This window comes from Oenanthe melanoleuca, chromosome 15 (assembly GCF_029582105.1).
Source record: "Oenanthe melanoleuca isolate GR-GAL-2019-014 chromosome 15, OMel1.0, whole genome shotgun sequence".
NCBI classification, from domain to species: Eukaryota; Metazoa; Chordata; class Aves; order Passeriformes; family Muscicapidae; genus Oenanthe; species Oenanthe melanoleuca.
In genome coordinates, this window is record NC_079349.1 from 4418819 (window position 1) to 4438212 (window position 19394).

General features: G+C 54.9%; 1 protein-coding gene across 1 annotated transcript in view; it reads left to right on the top strand.

The window, feature by feature from the left end:
* The window catches only part of MYO18B (myosin XVIIIB), a 61264-nt gene that overhangs the window by 4457 nt on the left and 37413 nt on the right, over window positions 1–19394 (top strand). Inside the window, 14 exon segments of the mRNA XM_056503969.1 lie at window positions 629–796; window positions 2428–2626; window positions 4285–4427; window positions 5652–5752; window positions 6174–6237; window positions 7401–7545; window positions 13290–13454; window positions 14204–14294; window positions 14514–14706; window positions 15265–15345; window positions 16494–16635; window positions 16768–16927; window positions 17582–17765; window positions 18968–19160. Coding sequence (XP_056359944.1) covers window positions 629–796; window positions 2428–2626; window positions 4285–4427; window positions 5652–5752; window positions 6174–6237; window positions 7401–7545; window positions 13290–13454; window positions 14204–14294; window positions 14514–14706; window positions 15265–15345; window positions 16494–16635; window positions 16768–16927; window positions 17582–17765; window positions 18968–19160 — 2029 coding nt within the window.

Here is a 19394-nt window from a genome sequence, read left to right on the forward strand (position 1 = left end):
TTGGGACACTTTGTTCACTTATATTTACATATATATGTACACAAACAGCGGGACAGGACTGCTGGAGCAGCTGCCTTGAAGCCTTAATTCCATCACTAAGCACATGAGATGGAAACAGCTTCAATCACTAAGAGCAGCACACAAAGTTCTCCTGGTTGCAAAGTCTTTTAACAGCTTTCTAGCTAATAGCATAATATTGAAAACTGACAAGTGTTTGCTTAGACCAATTAATAAGCTGCACGTACATCTTGCTTTGAACAATGCTTAAAACAATGGATAAAGCTTCATTATTAAGCTTACATCTTTCTACTGTCTTGCTTAACCTGTTTTCCTGAGGTCTGTCTTTACACAGCTCATACCCCTATTATTTGTTGTCCTTGCATCTTCGGCGTTCTTGCATTTCTCCACCTTGAGATTTGCTTTCACACAGCTTTCTGAGGGTTTTATTTCCCACAGGCGAGCCCTTGCCCAGCCTGTTCTGGTGCAGGGATGGAGCCTGGCTGCAGGGCAGTGCCCGGGCACAGTGATGCTTCTCTGTGCTGGCTGTGCCCGAGGTGCCAGCGGGTCTGGCACAGCCCTGCCGTGCCAGCAGAGCTCGAGGGGTCTCTGTCTCTCTCTGTTCCCGCAGACCAACCCCCCCAGCCTGGACCAGGCTGAGGATCTGGCTGCTCTCATCAGCCTCAACGAGTGCAGCGTCCTGCACACGCTGCAGCAGCGATTCCGTGCCCGCCTGCCCTGCACCTACGCGGGGCCCAGCCTGGTGGCCATCGGCCCCGGCCCCTCGCCCGCGGGGAAGGTGAGAGGAGGGACCTGGGGCGGCGGCACCGCCCGTGGGACGCGCGGGGACCCGCCTGGGAACAGCGGCGGGGAGCGCCGGGCACGGCGGGGCCGGCAGGTGGCACCGTGGGACCGTCACTGTGCGGGGACAGGCGGGATGCTGGGGGACGTCTGGGACCGGGGATGCTGGGGGCATGTTTGGGACCAGGGATGCTCAGGGGACGTTTGGGACCGGGGATGCTCTGGGGACGTTTGGGACCGGGGATGCTCGGGGGACGTCTGGGACCGGGGATGCTGGGGGGACGTTTGGGACCGGGGATGCTCGGGGGACGTTTGGGACCGGGGATGCTCTGGGGATGTTTGGGACCAGGGATGCTCGGGGGATGTTTGGGACCGGGGATGCTCGGGGGACGTCTGGGACCGGGGATGCTCTGGGGACGTTTGGGACCAGGGATGCTGGGGGCATGTTTGGGACCGGGGATGCTCTGGGGACGTTTGGGACCAGGGATGCTCAGGGGACGTTTGGGACCGGGGATGCTCTGGGGATGTTTGGGACCAGGGATGCTCGGAGGATGTTTGGAGTCGGGGATGCTCAGGGGACGTTTGGGACCAGGGATGCCTTGGGGACGTCTGGGACCGGGGATGCTGGGGGGATGTTTGGGACCAGGGATGCTCGGGGGATGTTTGGGACCGGGGATGCTCTGGGGATGTTTGGGACCGGGGATGCTCTGGGGATGTTTGGGACCAGGGATGCTCTGGGGACATTTGGGACCGGGGATGCTCTGGGGATGTTTGGGACCAGGGATGCTCTGGGGATGTTTGGGACCAGGGATGCCTTGGGGACGTCTGGGACCGGGGATGTTCTGGGGGCATTTTGGACTGGGGATGCTCGGGGGACAATTGGGATTGGGGATGCTCAGGGAACATTTGGGACCAGGGATTCTTCTGGGGATATTTGGGACCGGGGATGCCCTGGAGACATTTGGGACAGGGGATGTTCTGGGGACATTTCAGAATGGAGATGCTCAGGGGATATTTAGGGCCAGGGATTCTCAGGGGACGTTTGGGACCAGAGATGCTCAGGGGACATTTTGGACTGGGGATGCTTAAGGAATATTTGGGATTGGAGATGCTCATGGAACATTTGGGATTGGAGATGCTCATGGAACATTTGAGATCAGGGATGTTTAGGGAGCATTTGGGACCGGGGATGCTCAGGGGACATTTGGGACCAGGGTTTCTCTGGAGACGTTCAGGACTGTGGCTGCTCTGGGACACTCAGGACAGGGGATGTTCTGGGGGACATTTGGGACTGGGAATACTCTGGGGACATTTGGGGACTTGGGATGCTCAGGGGACATTTGGAACCAGGGTTGCTCTGGGGACATTTGGGACTGGGAATACTCTAGGGATGTTTGGGGGCTTGGGATGCTCTGGGGACATTTGGGACCAGTGATGTTTTGGGAGGGGGATGCTCTGAAGATACTGATGGCCAGGAATGCTCTGGGGATGCTTGGTCTGGGGGTGCTCTGAGGATTCAATCCTGGGAGGTTCTGCACCCTGGGGAGCAATCCTCACCCAGAGTGTGAATATCCTGAGGATTTTCTCTGCTGTTTGGGACGTGCTCTGCCACTCTCCCCGTGCCCGCAGGTCCCCAGGGGGAGGCGGGACAACCTTCCCCCGCACATCTGCTCGCTGGCACACAGAGCCTACAGGAAGCTGCTGCTGCAGCGGCAGGACCAGGCAATCGTGCCCCTGGGGCACAGCGGGGCCGGCAGGACACGGTGCTGCCAGAGCGCTCTGGAGTACCTGGTGGGCACGGCCGGCAGCCTGGACGGCAGGGTCTCAGGTGAGATAGGGGTTTGGGCAGGGTCTCAGGTGAGATAGGGGTCTCAGGTGAGATAGGGGTTTGGGCAGGGTCTCAGGTGAGATAGGGGTTTGGGCAGGGTCTCAGGTGAGATAGGGGTCTCAGGTATGGGCGGGGTTTGGGCAGGGTCTCAGGTGAGGGCGGGGTTTGGGAAGGGTCTAAGGTATGGAAAGGGTCTGAGCAGTGTCTCAGGTATGGGAAGGGTTCAGGTCTGAGCAGGATCTGAGGTATGGGAAGGGTCTCAGATGTGGGAAAGGTCTCAGTTATGGGCAGGATCTCAGGTATGGGCAGGGTTCAGGTCTGGGCAGCATCTCAGGTGAGGGCAGGATCTGGGCAGGGTCTCACATGTTACCAGGATCTCAGGTATGGGCAGGGTCTGAGGTATGGGCAGGGTTCAGGTCTGGGCAGGGTCTCAGGTGTTGCCAGGGTCTCAGGTGTGGGAAAGGTCTCAGGTATGGGCAGGGTTCAGGTGTCCAGGGTCTCAGATTTGGGCAGAGTCTCAGGTGTGGGCAGGGTTTCAGGTGTGGGCAGGGTTCAGGTGTGGGCAGGGATGGCTCTGCATGCTCGGTGCTGGGCAGGGGCAGCCCACAGATCCCCTGCAGGCTGAGGACACACAGACACACAAATCCTGCCCTGGTTTGTGTCCCCGGGGTGGCTCTAAGCAGCCGGTGTGCCATTGTCCCCGTCCCAGCCTGAGCAGATCCAAACACGGTGTGAGCAGGGAGGGGATGAACCCCTGGAGTGACCCGGTGCTGGGCAGCTCTCTGCCCTGCTCGGGTTACCGATGACGGGGGAGGCAGCGCTCCTGCCCCAGGGTGGAGTCAGAGGGCAGGCTTGGCTTTCGGAGCTCTCTTGGGAACACCGTGCTCCTGCCCAGGGCTGAGGGACAGCCTGGAACACGCTGGCACATCCTGTTCCATCAGTGTGGGATGCTGACCCCGTGCCTGGGAGTTCCCCAGTGTTGGGGAGGGAATAGAGAAATCCTTTAAGTGCCTAGCAAGTAGTTCTGAAACAGATGAAATAGAGATGTTAGCATATTTTGATATAAACGCTGAAAACGGTCATGTTAAGGTTTGAGGCCTCTTCCTTTGTTTAGATGATACCAAATGCCACAAATACCAAAGAACCAACAGACTTCCTGTCCCCAGCCTGGCAGGAAAGGTCTGAAGATAAGGGTTACAGATAAGAAAGCCATAAAACATGCTAACTTAGTAGTTCCTATAGGTTGCATGCAAATATTAGGAAATTAGTATATTGTATTAAATTGGTTATTGGAAAATTAGAATATTCATTGTAGAAGAATACTTATTGTATTGTGAACGGGAAATCCCTCTCTTACCTCTCTTATTTCTTCTCTCTTACCCCTTAGCTCTGAGCTCTCTCTTGCTCTCTCTCACCCCATTGCTCTTAGCTTTTACTCTCCATGCTCTACACTCTTTCTTATACCCACACCCTCATAATTAGCTGCAAACCTGAAGAACAGATAATAGTAAGCTCGTGAGTCTGTCCAGCAACCATCCAACAACAAAACCCTCACGCCCCAGGGCTGGGCAGAGCCCAGGAGGAGCAGGCAGGGGTGAGGCAGGAGGAGACCCCTCCTCCAGAGCTGCAGGGGGCTCTGATGGTGGTTTGCTTTGCAGTGGAGAAGATCCAGGCGATGTTCACAGTGCTGGGAGCCTTTGGCTCGGTGACCACCAGCCACAGCAGCAGCTCCACACGCTTCTCCATGGTCCTGTCCCTGGATTTCAGTGCCACTGGCCAGGTCACTGCTGCTCACCTCCAGGTACCTGCCTGTTGCTGTTTGCTACAGTGGCAAATAATAGCAACACACTTTTTAGGTGGAAGGAAAAAAGCACTTTATTAAAACCTCACTTATATTTGTAGAGCTGTTTATGAATTTTAAACAGGACAGCAGTTTATTGGGCAATAGGAGAAAACATCCCATGTCACTGTCCCACAGTCAACACTAGGTGCTAATCTTATATTTATTAATTATTTTCTGTTTGTAAGAAAGCTGTCACCCTGAGAAAGGTTTAGGCTGGAGCTGAGAAATTGTCTCAGCCTGGGAAAATCCTCCAAGCCTGAGAAAAAGACTCAGAACCTGAGAAAAGGCCTGGCTGAAACTTGCCTAGGCCTTCAGCAGTGTCCACACCTGTCACCTGGTGAGATGGGAGGGCTGTGGCTGAACATGGGGGTCCTTGGGGTGGGAGGAGCCCATCCCTGTGCTGCACTTCCCAGCCAGGCTGGGCACCAGGAGTGATGCTCCAGTCCTGCTCTGCTCCCTGCTCCTGCTAAACCAGAGGTGCCCCCATAGCCCAGAGCTCTGTCAGAGCGTGGCAGGGTCCCCCAGCCTGTCCCCATCCCTGGCAGGGAGCTGGGAGCAGTGCTGGGATGAAATGTTGATGAGGAAATGTATAATTCAGCATTTCATTAGCAGCACCTCGCTGCTCCCTGGAGCTGAGCCTCCGAGGGCTTTTATCCCCCCAGACTGAGCCCAGAGGGCTTTTATCACTGTCAGGGCTCTTATCAAAGCTCTTTAATCAGAGCTGCCCATGCCCCTGGGCCTTGTCTGAGGGGGGAGAGCCTTGTCTGTTCCTGGGGAGCACCAGGGCTTCCCACTGCTGCTCCCACAGGGAGCTAGTGGCCTGGTGGAGCTGTGCTTGTGCAGTATTGTCCCCACTGTCCCACCAGAACCATCCTGGCACATCTGTGGGACAGTGGGATGGGGACCCCCAGCTCTGCAGACTCACTGCTGGCAAGGCTGGAGCTGAGCTGGGCTTGTCTGAGCCCAGGCACTGATTTATCCCAATCCTGCAGCATCTTTGCACTGCCCAGACCCCTGGGAGCTCAGAGGGGCCGTGGGAGCTGCTTCAATGCACTGAAGTGTTGCCTGGGTTGTGATTCAGCTCCTGCTGGAGGAGCAGCCCAAGCCCAAGGAGAAGTCCAGCCCCTCCTTGGCAGCTCCCAGAGCATCTCCCCATCTCCCCGTCCCCTTTTCCCTCCCCAGACCCTGCTGCTGGAGAGGGCTCGTGTTGCCCAGCAGCCCGAAGGAGAGAGCAGCTTCAACATCTTCCCACTGCTGCTGGCAGGGCTGGATGTGGCAGAGAGGTGGGTGTGAGGCTCCAAAACCCCGGGCTGTCCAGGGATTCCCCATCCTTTATACCCAAATTCCCTCCATCAATGGGATTCTGAGACCCCCTGATAGGAGATTGTGAGATTAATTGCATTAATGGGACTGCAGGGATCTTTCTGCACATACAGAGATTTTCTATGGAATGAGGGCATTTCCTGATGCTTTTTTGCCCCTCCCTAAAGGTGAAATTGGGGTGAGAAATGAGACAGAGCTCCTTTTCCCTCTCACCTCTGGTTCCCCCCAGGCAGCAGTTCATGTCCCTGTGTGGGGCAGTGCAGTGGTGGCCTGTCCCATCCAGGTCCCACAGAAAGTGCTGTAAATGTGGCTGGGGGTGCTGAGGGCAGGCAAGGAGGGAGCTTGACTCTTTTTTTTTTTTTTTTTTGTGACTACTCCCAGGACGATGCTACACCTGCACCAGGTGGCTGAGAGCAATTCCTTTGGGATCAAACCATTCACAAAGGTAGGGAGAGGGAAATGCTGGAGTCTGGGATGCTGCAGGGCACCCCCTTTGTCACCACCAGTTTGAGGATAACTGGGACTCCCTGGTTCCTGGGAGACTTGTGATGATGGCACTGTACTGGGAGCCTGGAGGGGAGGGAGGGGATGTTGGGGTGTGAGGGAGGGTCTGCCCAAACAGCCCCCAGCACCCCTCTGACAGCCACAGGGGAGCTGCTGGGGCTGGGGCTGCCTGCCTGGGATGTCAGCTTGGGTTTTGCACATCCACAGCCACCCTGGTACCAGATCCTGCTGCTCCAGGGTCACCTACCTCGATGTTCCCCTGCAGAGCAGCTCCCAGGGGCAAGAGCATCCTTTGGGCAGCCCAGAATGTGAATTTTAGGGGTTAAAGCTGCACAGCTGATTCCCACCTCCAGCCCCTCATTAGTCTGAGCTGTCTGCAGAGCCCCAGCAGATTTGTCCAGGAGCCAAAGTGCCGGGATGAATCGCAGCAATTTGCAGTTACATCATCTACTGATGAATCCAATATTCCATCTTCATTAGGGAGCTCCTGCTCCACTCCAGCAGCCAAAGGAATCAGCTGCTGGAGCAGCAGCTCCAGGGAGGGCGCAGCAAGGTCCTCACCCTGCTGAGGCAGCAGAATTGGGTTCAGAGATGGGGTTTTGCCTCCTTCCACAGCTCTGATTTCTGGGGATTTGCCATGCCAGCGTGGGGAGTTTCCCAAGGTGGGATGCTGGTGGCTCCTGGCCCCACAGAGCAGCCCCAGCTCAGGGGCTGCAGGAGGGGGTTGGAGGTGGCAGGTGAGGTCAGGGCAGGTGTGTTTGGTGAGGAGTGAGGGCACAGGGCTGCATGGACCATGTGTCCCTGCATGGCAGGAGCCTGGAAGGAGATGAGCTCTAAGGTCCCTTCCAACCCAAACCACTCGGTGATTCCCTGCTATAAAACATCCATCTCCAGCTCTCTGCAGACACTCACAAAGTGGGAATTCCATGACAAGGTGAAGTACAGCTTGCTCCTAACCCCAGGCACCCCAGGAACCTGCCACTGGCTTCTCCACTTGGCCCAGATTTTCTGCGGGTGCCTTGCTGCGTTTCTGATGGTTTCACTGTCCCTTCTGTGGGGTGCCCAGCAGAGGCAGTGACATCCCCTGGCTCTGTCCCCCTGCAGCCTGAGGACAAGCAGAGAGCCTCGGTGGCCTTCTCCCAGCTGAGGGCTGCCATGGGCACGCTGGGCATCACCCCCGAGGAGCAGACAGCCCTGTGGCGCATCCTGGCTGGGATCTATCACCTGGGAGCTGCTGGAGCCTGCAGAGGTGAGGGGAATCCTGCCCTGCTTCCCTCACACCTTGTCTGCCACCGTCAGGTCAGATGTGACGTGCACACAGAATAACAGCGTCCTCCTTTATTTTGTGTGTTTTCTATATTTATATAGAAATAGACTTTACTCATTTAGAAATATATATATAGTGTCCTAGTGTGAAGGACAGGTGGCTGCCAATAAAGGCAGGAGCTTCTCTTTGAAATGGAGAATGTAAACCCCCTGCCTCCAAATTATTTTGAAATTAAGGGGCTCTCAGGCAAAGATATGGGAATAGGAATAACAGTTATTTGCTAGGAAAATTAAAATAGAAAACCAGCATTACAAAGAACAATCCCCAAACCCTGCCAGAGTCAGAATCCAAGCTGACACCCGTCAGTCAGTCAGGGTGTTGGCACAGTCCCATTCAATGGTGGCTGCATCCTCCTGCAGTGGCAGATGTGGTTCAGCTGGAGCAGTGCTCCTGGAGAAGGTGCAGTTTCCTCTGAAGCTCCAGGGATGATGTGGAAAGGTCTGGTTTTCCACTGGAATCCAGTGGAAAGAAGGTCCCTTGGTGTCCAAAATCTCAGTTTTTATCTGGGTAGGAAAGGCTTGGCTCCTCCCCTGGGTGGAGCATCTCCCAGTGGGATGATGGAATTTTATCAGTCATGCCCTGGGACTCACTGGCCATTAACAGGAGATATCTCCTGGAGGGAGGATGGGCTGTGGAAAGATAAAGATGATTGCCCAGCTGGTTTAAAGATGGCCCATTAGCAGATAATATGTGCCAGGAGATCAGGGTCACTGCCCCACCTGGCTGCAACAGATGGTGACAGAATCCACATTTCTGGTCAATCCTGTACTGCAACCCAAGACAATAGACTATATATATATATTCTATATATATTTCTATATTTCTATATATACAAATATAATTTATGTATAGAATTTACATATTCTTAACAAAGCGTGATCTTAAGTCATTGACTACATCACAATAACTTACTACATTCATTGGTGCAAAGCAATTAGCATTACTATATTTGGCAAAAGTTTTGCAAAAAGTTCATGGGGCACCTATACACATTTACTACAAATTTTTTAAATTTTTTTTATCAGTTTTCACGCTAACAGCTTTGTCTTCTTTCCTATGGAAACACTCTGAATTCCTCAATTGCTGTTTTTTACTAACTCAGTTTGGCTTGCAGGCCAGCTGTCAAGCCTCTCTGTGCTTGTCTTTGTGCTTGGAGCAGGGAGGGATGCTGTCCTGGCAGGGATCAGGGTTTGGGGTGTGCAGGGATGATGCTCCTTCCAAGGCTGCTCTGTTTGTGGTGCCTCCCAGTTATTCCTTGCTCTTCCTCCATGGTGGGGTGTGGGGTGGGTGACTCCTTGTCCTGAATGACACCAAGGAGGGACAGCCTCAGGTAGCACTAATTTCATCATCTCTTGAGTGTCTAACTGAATTGTAGTTCCAGAGTCTGGATTTGTATTGTATTTATAGAGACTTTGTTAATACGGGTGAGCAGAAATTGCCTTATCCCTTAAAATTATTTTAGGACCTGCTCTAACCCATTTTAGAGGCAGCCACATTGATTTACACACTTCAATTTATGAGGGCTGCATAAAGGCTGCCATAAACTAAGCCACAGACATTTATAAATGTCTCTGCAACATGTCATAACACATCTTATGGTAATTTATGCCATTAATCATTTATTAATTATTTTAAAAGGATAGATGCTGTCATGACTTACAGCAAGTTCTCTTTTCTCCTTCTTTTTGGTGTTCTCTTTCCTCATCTCCATTACCTTAATGCCCTTCCAGCTTTTATAGATGACCCTTTTCTCTCAGGCTGATGAATGTCAGAAGGCTCTTGGCCAAAAAATTTGAAAGTCCTTCTGCCCTGTGAGTTTTCTGGAGGGCAGATTTTGGAGATGTGTCTCGTTTTGGGAGTGCCCAGCTCAAGGGCAGCTGGAGGGATGTCATGGGGAGTTCTGCTTCTGTAAATCAGCCTGGGAGGGAATTGAATGCTGTATCCAGCAAGTGCTGCTCCATTCTTTGAGCAGGAATGGGAGTAGCAGATCCAGGCAGCTCTGGAGTGGGATTAACACTCAGAGCATGTCTCAGTGTCGCTCACTCTGGTATTGATTCCCCCTCCGTGTGTCAACAAAAGGGGAGAAATGAAAGGAGATATGGATAAAAAATGGATCAAAGCTGGGTGGAGCAAAAGTCTCAGTGGGGGCGACGACTCTTTTAATGTGGTTAAACCTGTCTCCTGATAGCCATCTCTCTTCCCTTCCCCTTTCATGCCCTTTGATGTTGTGTATTCCAAATCCTCCCCTTGAAATCTCACCGAAGGGAGCCTCGGCACTGGCTTTTCCAGGGCATTTTCAGGAGCTCAGCCGTGCACCTCCTCCATCCCCATCCTCAGCCACGTGTTAAACGGGCCCCAGTGAGGGTTAAAGGCTTTTTTCCCTTCTCTCCTCACCCGTTCAGCTTGTGCAGGAATAAACCAGGAGGGATCAGCACCACCTCTCCCTGGCTGGGGGTGGAAAATGCATTTGCAGCTACGAAAACGCTGAGAAGAAAAGGTTGAATTTCAAAAGCTGCTTCTGCTCCATCCCAGCGTCAGCCCTTCCCGCTGCCTTTGAAATGTATTAGAGCAGCTCTTTTATTAGGAAAGCAGCCTGGCAGCTGGAGGCCAGCAGGGCACCCTGGGCACCATTCACCTGAGAGCTCCAGTGCCTTTGTGGGCTGCAGAAAATCCCCTGGTTTAATTTATTTGCTGCCCCTGTAAGCGGAAGGGAGGTTTGGGGTGCAGCAGGAGGGGTGTGCAGCTCGCTCTCAAGCTGTCCTTTTGCTGGCTGAGAGCAGAATAAATCTCCCTGTGGGCTTCCCACCACCCAGCTGTAATGGGAGTGGTGCCATCCCACCCCCCAGGTGTGTCAGGAGTCACTGCAACCCCCCTGGCACAGCGAGGCTGCTGCAAATCCAGCCTCCTGAACTCCTTTAAAAGGAGGAAAACCACAGGGCAGGAGGGCTGGAAGCTGCTGCTCACTGGAGGACAATGAGCTGCCCCAAACCCCACAGAGGTCAGGGGCACCAGGGCAGCAGGAGGGACAGGAGCACCCAGACAGCCAGGGGGGAGTTTTGGGGTCAGTGAGACCCCCAGCAATAGCCCAGGGTGAGTGCTGGAGCTGCATCACGTCCTGGGAGCCCAGGAAATTGGGCACTGAGCAGTTTGGAAATGGGCTGGGGCTGTAGCAAGAGAGGCTGAGCTGTCCCTGTGAGTGCTGACCCTGTGTTTTCCTTCTGCTCCTCTTACTTATTACCTGGGCTGAAATAATTCCCTTCAGGTGGTAAAGTCAGTGAATTTTCCATGGTCACATCACACTCAGGAGAGCCATGTGGAGCTGCTGATGGTTATAGTTTATGGAGGGTAAAATGATGCCTGGGGATGGCAGGGCTGAGAGGACCTTCTTGTTTGTCCCAGGGATGCTGGAGTGGGCAGTGTGGGATGCTGGAATGGGCAGTGTGGGATGCTGGAGAGGGCAGTGTGGGATGCTGGAGTGGGCAGTGTGGGATGCTGGAGTGGGCAGTGTGGGATGCTGGAATGGGCAGTGTGGGATGCTGGAGCAGTGTGGGATGCTGGAGCAGTGTGGGATGCTGGAATGGGCAGTGTGGGATGCTGGAGCAGTGTGGGATGCTGGAGAGGGCAGTGTGGGATGCTGGAGAGGGCAGTGTGGGATGCTGGAATGGGGAGTGTGGGATGCTGGAATGGGCAGTGTGGGATGCTGGAGCAGTGTGGGATGCTGGAGCAGTGTGGGATGCTGGAGCAGTGTGGGATGCTGGAATGGGCAGTGTGGGATGCTGGAGCAGTGTGGGATGCTGGAATGGGCAGTGTGGGATGCTGGAGCAGTGTGGGATGCTGGAGCAGTGTGGGATGCTGGAGCAGTGTGGGATGCTGGAATGGGCAGTGTGGGATGCTGGAGCAGTGTGGGATGCTGGAGTGGGCAGTGTGGGATGCTGGAGAGGGCAGTGTGGGATGCTGGAGTGGGCAGTGTGGGATGCTGGAATGAGCAGTGTGGGATGCTGGAGTGGGCAGTGTGGGATGCTGGAGAGGGCAGTGTGGGATGCTGGAATGGGCAGTGTGGGATGCTGGAGTGGGCAGTGTGGGATGCTGGAATGGGCAGTGTGGGATGCTGGAGTGGGCAGTGTGGGATGCTGGAGCAGTGTGGGATGCTGGAGCAGTGTGGGATGAGGGACTGGGCAGTGTGGGATGCTGGAATGGGCAGTGTGGGATGCTGGAGTGGGCAGTGTGGGATGCTGGAGTGGGCAGTGTGGGATGCTGGAATGGGCATGTGGGATGCTGGAGTGGGCAGTGTGGGATGCTGGAGTGGGCAGTGTGGGATGCTGGAATGGGCAGTGGAAATTCCAGCCAGCTCTGTGCAGCCCTGGCCCCCCCAGCCCCTCCAACTCCCTGGCAGGCAGAGCTTTTGTGTCTGGCAGGAACCAGCGTCTGTCCAGCCAGCTCAGACAAGAACAAGTGAAAACAGAATAAATCAAAGCCTGGAGTGCTGAGGCAATTCCCCTGCCTGCTCCAGCACAGCCCTTGATGTTGGAGTCCTTCAGTCAGCATAGAAAATCCTGGGAAAGGATCAAAGGGGAAGGGAGAAGGGGCTGGCTCTCATGAGAGCCCTCGAGCCCTGCTTTGTGCATCCCCTCGGCCAGGAGTGGGTCCCCCATGGAGCTTCCCAGGATGTGGCCACCTCTCACTCCCCATCCCACACCCTCTTCCCTGCCACCAGCTGAGCCATCCACCACCCAAAAGTGCCACCCTGAGGTCTCTGGGTGACTTTGGCTGCTCCCGTTTGTGTTCCTGAGCTGTGCTGCCTGGCTGCCTCCACGGCACCTTCCTGCCCGGGATTTGTAAAAGGATTAATCCTGCAGATTACTTCCCTATTGATTTTAATCATTAAGCTGGGATCATTATCACTGGATGTGAGTGCTGTCTGCTCCTGGCTGCGGGGACAGCAAACACTGCTGGCACCCTGAAAGGTGATCCCGGATTTCGAGGGATTGCTTGGTAATCCCATCAGCTCCCGGCAGCACATCTGCTGCTCTGCTCAAACTCTCGAAACGCTGATGCCGTGTGATGCCTTGGGGCATTTTGGCTTTGGGGGTGCAGGAGGGAGGGCGTGGGGGTGTTTTGGTGGTGCTGCAGAGCTGAGCCCCCCGTGTTGCCCGATGCCCCAAAAAGAACACAAACTAACAGAGTTAGTTTATGCGGTGCTTTATTCAGGGCCCAGGGAACCTGTGGACTAGCGTCCAAAGTCAGGATCCCACAGTTCCCTTTTTCGTCAGGTTTTTATACCTTTTTACAAAGTAGTCTACGTGCAGAAGTACACATTCTTCAAGACAATACAGATACATAAATCTTGTAGATATCATTCCTAAAAGTTATAAATTCTGCATGCTTGTCTATTCAAAACTATAGGCTACCCCCCTTTAATCCCCCTTGCATGTTTTCCCATCACCAGAACCCTTTATTTATTATTATACTTTAGCCTTATCTTGAAAGTTTCTAAATGTTCTATATGCTCTACTAAATCCTTTGATTATTGTTTTCACAGTCCCCAGCTCATTCCCAGGGCTGGTTCCCAGGGCCTGTCCGAGAACTGCAGTTTTCTAAGCCTTAGCATGACTACTACTATATCCACATTAGTCCTTTTTCTCATGATTTCGGTATCACCCGTGCAGTTGGCAGGAAGCAGTTCCTGCGGTTCGAGAGCGCCAGCCGCGCTGCCGAGGTGCTGGGCTGTGACGTGGAGGAGCTGGGCACTGCTGTCTTCAAACACCACCTCAGGCACATCCTGGCACAGGTGACAGCACGGGGACAGCCCCCAGCAGAGGAGAGCACACCAGGTAATGGGGTATCCAGTCCCTTTTCCCTTTATTTCTGTGGGAGAGGGGATGGTGAGGCAAATTGTCCTGTTCTTCTTAGGTCTGTAAATATTAATAAAATCATTAACTGTGCTGTGTCACATCTCAGCTCTCCAGCCTGACCCCCCCTTAGGGACACATGAAATCAGGTGAATTCAGATAAGTGATGTGGCTTAAATGCTGTCAGAGCTCTGCCTAGAAAAACAGGGGAAATTCCCCAAAATCCACAAACGGAGCTGGGCTGGTGTTGTGCTCCAAACACCTGTGTTCTGCAAGGACATCTGGATCTGGGATTGTGCTGCTGTGCCACCATAAGCCTTAAATTATTGTATGGATCTAATTGATAGGGGCAGAGCCAGCATGTGCAAGGTGGGAGGGTGAGATATTGCCTGGATTTCAGGTCAGCCTTCCCACACTCCTTAAAGGTTGGACTTGATGATCTTGGAGGTCTTTTCCAACCTTGATGATTCTGTGATGCTCAGCATCAGAATTCCAGCTGGGCCCTGCAAGTTATCCTTGATGGTAAAAATGATAAAAGCAAGGATCTGGGGATCTTTGACATGGCAATAATTGCATTCCTGAAATCCACGTGAGGCAGGAGAGGAGCTGAAGGCAGGATGTGCAGGGGTGATGCTGTGGAGCTGTGTGGGAATCCAGGGAATCCTCAGCTCTGTGCAGGATGAACTTGGCTGGAAATAAACGTGTTCCTGCTCTTCCCTTCACTGTGCCAGGGCCAAAGCTGACAGGAGTGGAGTGTGTGCAGGGAATGGCCTCGGGGCTCTACGAGGAGCTCTTTGCTGCTGTGGTTTCACTCATCAACAGGTACCAAAGACCTGGGGGTGGCTGCCCCTTCTCCAGGGGCATGGAGCAGGTGCCTGATTCCTGCTGGAGAAACGGGCAGCTCTGTGAAAATCTTGATGTGGGAACGGTGCTGGACTCCTGTGTCTGCGCTCCTGTGGCACAGGCACGGCAAGAGCCCAGCTGGCACCACTCTGCTCCTATCTGTGGGTAACTCCTGGTGCTGTGTGTGCCTCTGCCCAGGTCCTTCTCCTCCCAGCACCTCTCCATGGCCTCCATAGCCGTGGTGGACACCCCTGGCTTCCAGAGCCCGCGGCAGCAGCGGCGCGAGCGCGCGGCCACCTTCGAGGAGCTGTGCCACAACTACGTCCAGGAGAGGCTGCAGGGGCTCTGCTATGAGAAAACCTTCCTGTGGGAGATGGAGAGGTACAAAGAGGTGAGGAGCAGGGCCTGGCAGCTGCCTTTGTCCCCATGTCCCCTGTGGTGGGAGTGAGTAGCTCAGGAGCAGCACTGGGGGAGCTCTGCATGGAGCAAAGCCTCTCTCTCCACCCCCTGCCTCAGTTCTGAATCCTCTTGGCTGTTCTTGGCATCTTTGTGGAAGCTGCCATGGCAGGGGGGTTGGAATGAGATGATTTTAAGGCCCCTCCCAACAGAAACCACTCTGGAATTCTATTATATATTTGCTCCAGCTCAGGAGACTTTGTGCCCTTCTGTTGTCACAGCTGACTTTTTCCTCAGGTGATGAATAATAGAGGAGAGAAAGGAAAATGATAAATTATTGCAGAAATAAGCTGCTGAGAAACCTACAGGCAGAGATGAACTTATTATAGGCTTGAAGGAATTACCACAATGCCTCTAACTCTGGGAAAATAACTGAATTCCTATGGTTTAACACACACATCATTGAGTAAGGACAGATGTGTCCTTCCCTAGTGATGCTGACTTCCAGATGCCATCCCATGGCTGAAGCAAGCTTTTAAATTATGTTTTCCAGGAAAATGTTGAGGTGTCTTTTGATCTTCCAGAGCGCTCTCCACTGGCCACGCTGTCCATCATCGACCTGAGCTGCTCCCAGGTACCCTGTCCCCTCTGCATCCTGCTGCTCCAGGCAGTGGCAGAGTGGGACCCTGTGGAGCATCCCAGAGCAGCCTGAGGTGTTGCAGGGAGTGGGGGGAACAGCATCCACCAGGACCTTTTTGGTTTTTTAAAATATGAGAACCCTCCCTGACCAAGCTGTGCACTCCATCACCCCCTCCAGCCTGGGCTGGTGGGCTCCTCTGGGACACTGCCACTGCTGAGGGTGATGGCTGGACATCAGAGTGATGTCCAGAGCTGGATCAGGTCGGGAGGGATGGGGGTCACAGCAGTGGGAGCAGAGTGGGATGGAGGGAGCAGAGCAGGCAGGAGGGAGCAGAGCAGGATGAAGGAGCTGAGCAGGATGGAGGGAGCAGATAGATGGAAGGAGCAGAGCAGGATGGAAGGAGCAGAGCAGGCAGGAGGGAGCAGAGCAGCCTGGAAGGGGAAGGATGGAAGGAGCAGAGCAGGATGGAAGGAGCAGAGCAGGATGGAAGGAGCAGAGCAGGCAGGAGGGAGCAGAGCAGGACGGAGGGAGCAGAGCAGGATGGAGGGAGCAGAGCAGGATGGAAGGGGAAGGATGGAAGGAGCAGGGCAGGCAGGAGGGAGCAGAGCAGGATGGAAAGAGCAGAGCAGGATGGGAGGAGCAGATCAGGATGGAGGGGAAGGATGGAAGGAGCAGAGCAGGCAAGGAGGGATCAGAGCAGGATGGAAGGAGCAGAGCAGGCAAGGAGGGAGCAGAGCAGGATGGAAGGGGAAGGATGGAAGGAGCAGAGCAGGCTGGAAGGAGCAGAGCAGGATGGAGGGAGCAGAGCAGGATGGAAGGGGAAGGATGGAAGGAGCAGAGCAGGATGGAAGGAGCAGAGCAGGATGGAGGGAGCAGAGCAGGCAAGGAGGGAGCAGATCAGGATGGAGGGGAAGGATGGAAGGAGCAGAGCAGGATGGAAGGAGCAGAGCAGGATGGAAGGGGAAGGATGGAAGGAGCAGAGCAGGCAAGGAGGGATCAGAGCAGGATGGAAGGAGCAGAGCAGGCAAGGAGGGAGCAGAGCAGGATGGAAGGGGAAGGATGGAAGGAGCAGAGCAGGCAGGAGGGAGCAGAGCAGGCTGGCACAGCTCGAGCACAGAGCCCTCTGTCCCTCACTGCCCCAGGTGCTCCCTGGCAGCCCCGGGGCCGCTCGCCAGGGGCTGCTGTGGATCCTGGACGAGGAGGTGCTGGTGCCAGGCTCCGGGGATGGCACTGCCTTCGAGCGCCTCTGCTCATACTTCGCCACCAAGGGACCCGACCAGGAGGGTGAGTTGGGCTCAGCTTGGCTGCCCAGCCTCTGGCATCACCCTTTGGCTTTGGGATTTTGGGAGATGTGGAGGAATAACCCCTCACTGGGCTCTTCTCTGGGCTGGTCCTGGGGTGCTGTCGCTGTCCCAGGTGACGGGCACCTGCGCAGGTGTGAGCAGACGCTGCAGTTTGAGATCTGCCACCAGCTGGGCACGGCCCCCGTGCGCTACGACCTGACGGGCTGGGTCAGCAAGGCCAAGTTCAACCTCTCAGCCCAGAATGCCATCCAGGTGCTGCAGAATTCCACGGTGTAAGTGCCAGGAGGTGCCACAGCACCGGGGGAAAACGCTGTGCCCGTGGGAGGAGGATGGGGATGTTCCTGCCCTGAGCTGCAAACCTGCCCCAGAGACAGAGGGTGGTGTGGGGCATCAAGGAGGAATGATTTCTTACTGCTTTAGGTGGGATATTGGTGGGAATTTCCTGGCTGTGAGGGTGGTGAGGCCCTGGCACAGAGAAGCTGTGGCTGTCCCTTCCCTGGAAGTGTCCAAGGCCAGGTTGGACAGGGCTTGGAGCACCCTGGGCTAGTGGGAGGTGTCCCTGCCTGGGGGGGTCCAGCACAAGTCAGATCTGTGAGGTTTCACCAGCAGCCGCCCAGGTTTCCCCACTGCTTTGAGCAGCCTTGTAAAACAAATTGGAATTGAAAGGGAACTGAAGTGCTGCAGGTGTCTGTGCACACAGGGGGATTTGAACCCTCTGCTCTCATATTCCTGCCTCATTTGATTCAGGCTCCAACCCAGGGAAGCTCTAACAGCAGCGAGCAGCTCCACGCTGGGAGCGGAGGGGATGGAGCGGAGGGGATGGAGCGGGCGGGGTGTCCCAGCATGCTGGGACCAGTCTGGAGTTGGGGTGCCGGGTGCTGGCTGCCTGTCAGCAGTGTGGCAGCGGTTGCGGTGTGTGTCCGCAGAGCCGCGGTCCGGGAGCTGCTGCAGCCGCGGGCGCGGGCGGCGCTGCCCTGCCGGGCGCTGGCCGGGCTGGACGGGCGCTCCCAGCCCGCCCTGCACCGCAACTCCTGCCTCAGGAAAACCTTCGCCAGCAGCTCCGCCGCCCTCAGGAAGAGGTCGGTGTGCGCCCAGATCAAGCTGCAGGCGGTGAGTGCCAGCGCCGGGTCGGGGGGTTGTGGCGCACAGACTGGTGACAGAGACCTTGCCTTGCTGCACACACCCCCCACAGTGACCTGTCTGTCCCCACTGTGGCTGTGGCCACTGCTGTCACTCAGGGAGAGCCCCCCAGGCAAAGAGAGTGGGCACAGATTGCACACAGATCACACTGATCACACAGATCATACATACACTGCTCATACATCACACAGATCATATGCTGATCATACACAGATCGCACACAGATCACACATTGATCACACACAGATCACACATTGATCACAGAGATCACACACAGATCACACACAAGTAACACACAGATCACACACACATTGCACAGATTGCACAGAGATCACACACAGACCATACACTAATCACACACTGATCACACATTGATCACACACAGATTACAGAGATCACACCCAGATCACACACAGGTAACACACAGATCACACACAAATTACACAGATCACACACAATTTGCACAGATCATGCACAGATCACATACTGATCACACACTGATCATATACAGGTCATACACTCATCACACACAGATCACACCCAGATCTCATACAGATCTCGCACAGATGACACTCAGATCACACACTGATGACATCCACATTACACAGATCACACACAGATGACACACTGATCACACAGATCATACAGATGACACACAAATCACACACTGATCACACACTGATGACACCCAGATTACACAGATCACACACAGATGACACACTGATCACACACTGATCACACAGATCACAGGAGCAGCTCGCTGCTTTAATCCTCTTTAGTGCTCAGGCAGTAACCAGCCCTCGGCGCTGGGCACATGCCAGGCTCCTGCTGCTCTCACACCTAATTAAGTGTCCAAACGCTCTCGAGGAGATGAGGCTCAGGCTCTGCTGATTCTCTGACCAGCCCATTTTGGATCTTTGGCAAACCCCCTCCCCAGCATGCCTCAACCATGACAATCTTTAATCCTTCCAATCCAAATTCTGCAAATCCTGGTGAATTTTCTGGCACATGGTGCATCAAGAAGGGTCCTGCTCACCACCTGTGTTCACCCCTCTGACTGACGCTGTTCCCAACTCTGAGCTGCCTGCTCCACCTGCCCAGACACCCTGCAGGTGCACGGGGAGCATTTCCCTTTGTCTCCTCCATCCCCACTGACCTCTGCTGCCCTCCAGGACGCCCTCACCAACCTCCTCCGGCGGTCCCAGCTGCACTTTGTGCACTGCCTCCTCCCGGGGATGGGCGGGGAAGGGCCGGTCCCTCGGCCCCCAGCGCCGCCAGATGCGGCCCCACAGCTGGATGTGGTGGCCCTGAGGACACAGCTGGAGGGGACCCAGCTGCTGGATGCCCTGCGCCTGCACCGTGTCGGTATGTCAGACCTGCCCTGGTCCGTGCCCATCCCACCTGCTGCTCCCTGCCCCTGGCTCTGCCTCTGCCAGCAGGCAAGGAATCCCCTCCTTCAGAAATTTCCCCATTCAGAAATCCTCCTCGGTTTTTATTCCTGCTTTTTGCGGGGGTTCTGAGCCCCTCTCATGCCTGAGCCCTGTGGCTGCAGCCATGCATCAGGCTGGACCTGCACTGACCACAACCACAGCCCGTGCC